Source organism: Micropterus salmoides, unplaced genomic scaffold, assembly GCF_014851395.1.
Source record: "Micropterus salmoides isolate LMB-PRFRI ecotype aquatic unplaced genomic scaffold, ASM1485139v1 Ms_hic_scaffold_757, whole genome shotgun sequence".
In the NCBI taxonomy this organism is placed as follows: domain Eukaryota; kingdom Metazoa; phylum Chordata; class Actinopteri; order Centrarchiformes; family Centrarchidae; genus Micropterus; species Micropterus salmoides.
The window spans coordinates 1-9,422 of NW_024044523.1; the positions used below are offsets into that span (position 1 = coordinate 1).

Below are 9,422 nucleotides of genomic sequence, written 5' to 3' on the forward strand. Positions count from 1 at the left end.
AGATTTGTTTGTTTGTCAGACAAAATAACAATTTGAAGATGTAATAGTGAGACATTTTTCACTGTTTTCTGGACATATTAAAGACTAAATGATTAATCATTAAATTTAAAAATAATATATACAAGAATACTGTACATCACACAGTAATCCAGAGTGTATGTGCAACCTATATCCTGACTGTGACTAGTCTTACTCACCAGACTGGACCCGGTCACCTCGCTGTAGGCCAGGCCGTCAGGAAGAACCAAGAAGTGTTCCTGTTCTTTACTAACACGCAGCTGTCAGGGAGGAAGAGTAAAGCTGCATGTAAACATATTGTGTCAAAGCCTGTCCCTTAAACTTGGCAGTTTTTAAATTTGCACTTAAACGGAAACTTGATAGATGGTTACTGATCACAGGTGACAAATATCTTTCTGCCCCTGTTCAGCACTTTCTTTCTCTCTACTGCTAGGATGGTTTTTGTAAGAAACAAAAGAAAAACTTGTATGTGCTGCATCAAACCAGCCTGATCAACTCAAATTTGAGCTGGACTTCCACAGAAAACTGCTGACCAAGGCTGATCTTAAGATAGTGGAACTAACAGTTAGACGAGTGCGGTTGATCTGGGCCCAGCCGAAGAGGTCAAACAGGCGGTGGACGCTGGCCAGCTTGCAGCGCATCAACCTCTCGCCCTTCACCATGCTGCCAGGCTCCCAGCCATGCAGGTCATTGATGGGTGTCACCATCATCATGTCTGTGGGAGGAAGACAGATCAGACAGAGACGGAGAGAGTGCAGTGAAGATGATAGTCTGCAGACAAAAAAAAAAAGGTAAGTAGGAGAGTGGCTGAAAAAGGTACACATTTCAGCATAGGGTAATGGCATTTATGGATAATGACTGGTCTAAGCCATTTTCTTTTGGTTTTCTGAACATCATGGACATGTTTTTTCCTTGTTCTGTTGTCTGATGAAAATGATCATTTATTTGCAATGAAGCTTAAGCAAGTGTATTTTAGTCTGATGAAGCATTCAGTTATACTATATCCTCAAAGCTCTAAAAACCCGTACTTCTCCCTCTGACTAGGCAGGGCGACTTCAACATTTACCATTATGATTAGCAACAGGCTTTGGTGACCTCACATCGCCCCCAATTAGTTGCTTGTCATCCACACTCTTATAATACTTGTACGGTAGATTTTTCTGAATTTGCAAATTTGGAATGAGGTTTTATGTGGATGAATAAAAAAGCCTGCAATTGAAATATATTGTCAACAAATACACTATTATTTGGTTAACTTTACTTAATTTGCACAGCCTGCCCATCTTACTATCCCATGATGCTCTTTGTGAGGGATCGATCACATTTCTACCCTTTAGTGTGCCAGTGAGCAACTATGCACAACACCAGCTACAGCTGCGTAAATGGAATGCAGCCACTAATTACCGTCATAAGTCACATGTGCAAGACAAGCGTCACCCATCATCGGGCAGGAAGGTGGAATCTGATTACATCTTTACTTTTGGATATGATAAACAGCTGATGTAAAAATGAAAATAACATCTGGATTAAGTTGATTGCCTAACAGTGGACCCACGGTTAACAATGAAAGACCCAGAAACATTATAGGACAAAGAAGTCACATGCCCACTTCATCGTCATCTTTGGATGCTCTGGTTATTTTTTAATTAAAACGGACTAGTGACTTCCTGTGAGTGATTGTGAGTGTATGTGAGGCTAACAAGGTTATAATGGAAGCCGAATAATCAAGCTAACAATGAAGAAGATAGATACACCTGCAGTATACTACAGGCGAGTTCAAACTCAACGCACTGGGTGCCTTTGCAGGACAACACACCTTCACAAATATTGAAAATGTTTAAACTTAAAGAACGTGTGTGTATCAAAATGACTCCAACTAATGAATGTATAGAGACAACATACACTGGTAAGTTCTGAGATCAGTCAGAGGCTGAGCTGTCCACACACAAAGACATAACCCCCCCCCCCCAACACGAGCATTGGCTTCAAAGCACGGGGCTTCCTAGGGGCTAGGAGGAAATGCGACGCTATGAAGCCGACCAGTCACAGTTCTTGTGGCTAAACATAATAATAAAATATAACAGTGTAACAACAGAGAGCGTAAACAGTAGAAAATTGTTGCTAAAAATGGCAACAATGAAACAATGGGACAAGTAATAGAATATCAGGCCTAAAATGTCACTGTATATGGTAGCATGTTTATTTAAATGTCTTGTGCACATACTAGAAGGGGAGACGGGCAGGGCGGCCGGAGAGCCATGTGAGGCCATAAAATCAGCCAGCTGTCTCAGTGCCCATAGGTTGGATGAGCTGCCACCCTTCTTCATCTGTTCCTGGATCAGCACATCTAGCTCCTCCCTGAATGACTACAGACACAGACACAGATATTAATATATCAACACATACGTGTATAACCAGACCACTCACTACAAATACTTTCAGTTTCATAAAGAATTAAAGCAACTATGTATAGGACATTTCTTTATTTTTGTACTAATGTGAGGAGATAACCACATCTAGAGGAGCGGAGACACAGAAAGACAAAGGAAAAGGAAAAAGACAATAAAGCTGACACACAGACAAAAAGCCATCTCACCGGACTCTGAAGGAGGCTTGAGATCCGCTTCTTATGCTGGGCCCCAGAGCCAGGTGTGGAATGTTGAGGAGACTGGAGGCCCTCAGGGACCCCATCACTGGGGCTGCGCTGCACCGGGGTGCCTTTGGGAGTGGGGGACTTGCTCATCTTCTACTGTTTTGCAGTGGGTGTACAACCAGGGGTGGGTGGGGAGAACTGTAAGTAAATAATGTCAATATTAAACAGGAAATGGCTATGAGTGAAAAAAATGACAAGCTGTGGTTGTTCAGGTGTCCCAGGCTATCTCTTGGTCAGGCCCAATAACTTCCTGGAGCGGGAGCCACCCTGGTTGCCAAGCTAGCAAGCTATTTTCCCTGTTTCCAGTCTTTGCACTAAGCTAAGCTAATCAGCTGCTGCCTGTATCTTCATATTTATAGTACAGATATGACAGTGGTACCAATATTCTCATCTACTTTACTCTACATCTGCATCTCTCATTAATACAGAAATTTGAGAAAGCTTTATGGACAAAGTGCTCTCATTTACACACACCCCCGCCCCCGATGGCTACAGAGCTGCCATGGCAAGCAACTTCAGTGGGGTTCAGTGTCCAAGGACTTTTTCTTTACTTTATAGCATTGAGTAAAAACATCAACTAAACTTTACCTAAAGACATTGTTTGAGCAACAATGGCAGGTACAGGTGACCTGAACCAGCATTTAGCCAGATTTTGGATTATTAAACTTTCAAGACATCCATATACAGTGCAATTTGGTGTTTAAATAGGGCAGTAAATGTGTTGTTGTACGTTTGATAAAACAATATATTTACTGCCCTATTCAAACATACAGATGAGATACCGTTTATTTACAAAACAGGAAAACACAGTGAATTTAGCTTGAGAACAGCTGGAGATCAGCCAGGAGGCACATCGTGACACACTGGAAATCAGAAACACATTATAAGTTGCCCACTTATTGTATTAATGGAGTACATGGCAACTGGACCTGCCTTTCCTTATAGTAGGAGCTTCAGACAGGAGGAGTCTAAAGGGGCCTGTGGACGTCCAACAAACCTGATGATGATGCTAACACAGCACACAACAAGCCAACAACACAGCAAGTGTTGAGCTTCCATCATGGATTGTGATACAGTTTGTTTTTTGACACAGTTTGTATTCAGAAAATATGTTTCAAGGCATTACTTCCTGTTCGTGCTCAAGATGAAATGAACCGAAGGAGGGCGAATAAGGTGAACACACATTACAATGGGGATGGGGCAGATATCCCTAAAAAGAGATTTATTTATTTTAGATTTACATACAAAAATGACTGTGAAATTAAGTTTGAATTTATGAACAATTGTAATTATACTAGCCATAAGCTCCTAAAGCAGCAGCCATAATCCTGGATGAAAAGGTCATTGCCATAATGGCTTAACTAAGAAATGTAAGTAAATGTGAAAATGGAAGAAGTGCAGTGAGCAGCATATTTCTAATCTTACTGAGCGTATAATATAATTTCATGAGTTCACAAAAGCCCCTGCCTTAAGATCCAGTGGTGCACATCAGCCCAGAGAGAGTTAAAAACCATAATGAGATCCAACAAAGATGATCAAACATTCAATAATTGTTACCTTCAATCAATACACTCACTTGTGACAATTAAACCCTGAGCAAATCATTTTGTATCTTGCATTAACATCAAAGCTGTGTTTCCTGTGGCAAGTACTAAAAATAAACATTATATATTAGACTGCACATTAAGACTTGATTTCTTTACATTTCCAAATGGCAGCATTAAGATGAAAAACCTACCCTCAAATGAACGATGCTGTATTCCTCAGGGTACTGGCCAGTGGAAGTGCAGAGATACAGAAAATGCAGCATTAGCAGTAAGAGCTCACATGCAGACAGCAGCGTCAGAACAGGAAGTTAGCTAGTGATAGGGCTCGGTAATTGGAGAAAGAGTGAAGAGTTACTGTAAGGATCTTCCGAAAAGAGCTGGCCACTCCCCAAATAAAACATGCTCAACTCTCTTGCGTGCACACACACACACACACACACACACACACAGCTGCAGGGAGCAGATAAGGTCCTAAACACACCACACCCTCTCTCCTGTGCTACATCTCACTAACTGACTCAATTACTTACTTGATTAGTTGCATCACTGCTACATAACTGTGTGCTCATCCCTGATCACATCCATGTAAATCCCATCCCTCACGTCCCTAACATCCAGGGCAAGCTTAAGATGCTCTTTCCAATAGCATGGAAGAAAGTTACATCAGATCCTTGTGCATTACTAAATCTCTGTGCATTACACTCGTGAAACTCTGACAGATGACTAAACCTTTAATGGAGTTTCTGGATAAAACGGTGCACTTTATCCCGACAATGTCAGGCTTCCTGCACTCAAAAGAAACATTACATCAGAGATCAAAATACATCAGCCATTCACTAAAGCATGAACTAAACTCCCTAGATATACACTGACATACAAGCATTATGATGTTTACCAGCCAAACTGCTCCCAGATCAGAACAACACAATAATCAAGGCAAAACTGCTCTGTTCAACTTTCTATGAACCTCCTGTTCAGATACTGTAGATGGTGTTTTCCTTTTATTGTGATGGTCAGTTTTTGGTTTTGGAGGTTTTATTTTAAATGCAAAGCAGCAGTCATTGTACAAAAGCCTAAATCGGAGGTAGCAGCTCTCTCTCACAATGGTTCACAGTATATGTGACTCTCTCTCTGGGGGTAGACGGAGCACAGCTGCTGACAAGCAGACAGAAAGCCTCTCTCTCCAGGGACAGGTCCGAATGAGTAAGGGGAGACACAGAGCTCTAGCTGCTGGCCGACCATCACTGCCTCCTCCTCTTATGGCTGACCATGATGCATCATCACCTCACTTTTGTTCCATAAAATCTCAGGAAGTTGGGGAGCTGATTGGGGATTGTTTTAATAGTTTTATACCTATACAGAGATTATTTGTTGTTGTATCCTTCACCAGAACTCACCGATCAACAAATTTAATGTTGCTCTGCTCTGAGATCTGTGGCCATTGATTTTCTTTGGTGTACATTATCTTCATATACATGTGCTCATATTGGCTGCTGTAATCTGCAGTGGTTTTAGAAGGTCTGTGTCTGAGCACTGACATCCAGCAGCAGAGAAGCAGACAGGGGTATAATTACTTAAGTAGCTCTGGATTGATTTTCTTTAGCTTCACTTTCATTAGGTTTGTGTCATAATGGCTGGTCAGTGAATCCACACCAGTTATGAACTATAGTGTCTGAAAAAAACAGTACCTTTACTAACAGCTTTCCCAAATAAGATAAAGCTAAATACCTGTGATCTTGTTTAAACCTATTTGAAAATGTTTCACAAACTTTGAAATGTTCAAACTAAATGTAGCCATTTACCATTTAACCCATCATATTTTTGTGTTCATTTTATGGTAAACAACTCTTTATAATCGAATGCAAGACTTGTTTAGGCGTTATAGCATATTAATTCAATCAATTCAATTTAGCTTTATTGGCATGAATGTGTAACAACAATATTGCCAAAGCATCATACATACAACATAAGAACAATCAACCCCATACATTTAATTAAACAAGTAATAAAGCGTAAAGTAATCAAAGCCTATGTGTTTTGTGTTAAAAAAAAAGAAATATTAAAAATTAAATAAATAAATAAAACAGTAAGTGTGTATGTGTGTGTGTGTTAAAAATAAAAATATATTAAAAAATAAATATAAATGAAACAGTAACGTGTGTGTGTGTATATTAATAGACAAAAAAATGTTTAAATAATTGATTAAAAAATAATAAAAAAAAGAAACAATTACTAAAATATCAAATGATCAAAATAATAATTTGAAAATCTGTACATTATTTATCAGTCTGAGGTTCCACTGTTGTCCTCACTTCATGGCATGAGGAGACATATTTTGGGCATTTCTCCCAGTAAATAGGGGAGTTTCTGTGTGTCAGCCTGGCCATAGAAATATAGTTTATTAAGTTAACATATTAGCTTGTTTGAGAATGAATGAGAAAGTCCTCACTACTACTATTATGGATGTGTATATAACTTACAAGGACAACTTTGGTGTATTCAACCCCACATAAATGGACTCATTAACTCTAAACATCTAGCAGACTGAGTGCTTAACAGAAACGCAGCATACACAAGATGAAAAAGTATTAACGCATGAATAATGAAGAGGTAGAATACATTTTGTTGACTATGTGGAGGAGGACACATTGACCTTCCTTTCTCTATAGCCTCTAATGGGAAAGTTGGCTTCCACCTTGGCAGACGGCACTAAATGTAAATAAACAATATCAAAATACACAAAACACTTAAGAAAGGAGCAAATGGAAAAGCAGCTGAAGGCACAGGCAAGTGATGGAGTCCATTAAAGTCAAGGGAGTTTTGAAGCTGTTCCTTTTTTATTAACTATGAACTTATTTACAGAGGAGCAATAGAAAGCATCCTTACTGGAAACATCACTAACTGGCATGGGATGTTTATGGCCCGGGGACCAGAGGGATCTGCAGCAGGTGATTAAAACTGCCCAGAACATCATTGTTGCTGATCTACTGAGCATCAGTGATGTCGGTGAGGTGCGGTGCCTTAAGGATACACAGACAGTACCCACCCAGCCAAAGCCTGTTCACCCTGCTGCTGTCAGGCAAGAAATACAGAAGCATCTGCTTTAGTAGCTTCTTTCCTTAGGCTGAGAGACTCTTAAATTTATCCTCAGCACTCCACCATGCAAATTAGTTTATTTATGACTTATCACTATTTACTGTATATATTTTTGTATGTTTGTTTACTTATTGTAATTAGCATAAAGGAAACAAGCATTTTGTTGTACAATGTTGTGAAATGACACTTCAATTAACATTGTAACCTTATTGGAGTATTATTATTATGTGACAGAAACTGCACAATGATAATGCAATAACTCCAAAAAATTGCAAATATATAGCTCACTAAGTCTTTGAGTTGCATATCCCCTAACCATTTGCGAACATTTGTTTACTTGCCCCTCAAAATGTCATGTTTGATTTTCAGTAACTACAAACTCAAACTTTAAAAAGGTGTTTGACTAAAGAAAAGAAAAGCAAAATGCTGATTAGACTTGGACAAGCCATAATGCAATGAATACAGTTTCTATAACTGCATCATTTTAAGTATGAATAATGAAAGGCTTGATATGCAAGACACTACTCATTAGAGGGTTAATGATAAAAAAACAAATTTCCACCAACACTGACTTAAACATCAACCTCTGCACTGCTGTGGCAGAGATTAATCCATCCTAGCTCCACTGTCTGCCATTGTGTTGTGGGAGATAAAAATCAACCGCACTCCCAAAGGTCCTGTGGCACAGAGGGGGAGGATGCAGGGGACAGGCTTCTTGATCAGTCATGTGAGTGCGGGGTACCGTATAGCGCCATAATACACCCTGAATGATCAGCTCGTATGTGTTTTAGCATCCTCCGCGCCATCACGCGCTAACGGCCCGCGCTCTGCATGGCTGCCTAGCAACACTAGCACGCGCTGCAGCCTCAGCACCAGTAGAGCAGAGGACGAGCTAATGGGCACCAGCAAAATGCAGCCGCAAACACTGCTCTCTTCTGCGTATGTACAGGACCGAGCCGCCATCTCGTTTCAAACCAGCAGACCAAATGACGGAGAAAGCTACAGCCCATATCCCACATTTTAATCCTGAGACCGTCAGGAACACAGGTCGGTGGAGCTACTGTAAAACAACAAAAAGCCATCAGTGGCACGCTAATGAGAGAGATTAGACGCTGCCACCACAGACGCAGTCTCACTGTTAAAACACGACACACTCTGTGCATATGGGACCGTGCACTCACTGCAGGCCTTGATCTGAACAACACAATGACAAACCGAAAGCACGGGTATTAATACGGTGACGGTGCTGTGCGCCGAAAAACTGCACTTTTTATCATTTTATACAAGCACAAACATCAGTCTGTCCTTACAGAGGGAGCGAGGTGCACCGCATCACCGACAACATGGTTAAGAAGGCTGAGATATCATGCTGAAATTCGCACACACCGCACATGCACGCGTCAGAGATGACTTTGTACTACACCCAGTCATTTCACCATGATTGCCTTGTTCGAGTCAACTAAACACAGGCTGACATTAGCAGGTAGTGTACTCACCTTAGTGCATCCTCAGGTCTTCTGTGTCTTCTGTGTGGGTGCGGCACACCCACAGCCCTAAGCCATCCTCAGAATAGGTAGATGTGGTTAATTACAACAAAGCTGCAGGTTTCCTTTGTCAGACTTCAGGGCCTCAGCTGATCCCGAGTCAATGGACCCTGATGTTTTTCATCGCTCAGTGCGCCTGGACCAGCCCACTGCCACGCCTGTCCACAGTCTGACACCAAGGGCTCCCTCCCACTGCAACTACAGTGGTGATCACTCTTAACAATGCGCTTAGTTAATGTTAAAGCCTTCCTACAGCCTCGGTGGATTTCTGATGCGGTCTCCTAAAAGGTTTAGTTGGCTAGGTCTAGTTCAAATAAAAAAAAAAAAAAAAAAAAAGTGTTTCACATTAAACAGGCGCCACCTTCTGTCCTAATGGAGGAGAGCCAGCACGTTTTCTAAATTGAGAATCACTTTCACAAATAAACAGTGGGAGAAAATTATTAGTAACTTTCACTTAAAGCTTTGTATAACGCCTTTCTACACCACTCAAAGCGCTTTTTACACTACATGGCATTTACCCATTCACACACAATCATACACCATATGTGCTCAAACAGAAACTTA

General features: G+C 40.7%; 1 protein-coding gene across 2 annotated transcripts; it reads right to left on the reverse strand.

The window, feature by feature from the left end:
- Positions 1-77: 77 nt before the first annotated feature.
- LOC119892968 (beta-adducin-like) lies at positions 78-9,023 on the reverse strand. 2 transcript variants are annotated; one of them, XM_038704897.1, is made up of 5 exons: positions 8,811-9,023; positions 2,615-2,809; positions 2,243-2,384; positions 582-733; positions 78-278 (listed from the first exon to the last, which is right to left on the reverse strand). In XM_038704897.1, exons 2-5 carry the CDS (start codon positions 2,759-2,761, stop codon positions 93-95), a joined length of 627 nt encoding a protein of 208 aa, XP_038560825.1. In that variant the 5' UTR covers positions 2,762-2,809; positions 8,811-9,023; the 3' UTR covers positions 78-92. The 2 variants fall into 2 exon arrangements, with proteins under 2 accessions (XP_038560825.1, XP_038560826.1); XM_038704898.1 differs by lacking the exon at positions 8,811-9,023 and adding an exon at positions 4,410-4,558.
- Positions 9,024-9,422: the final 399 nt, after the last annotated feature.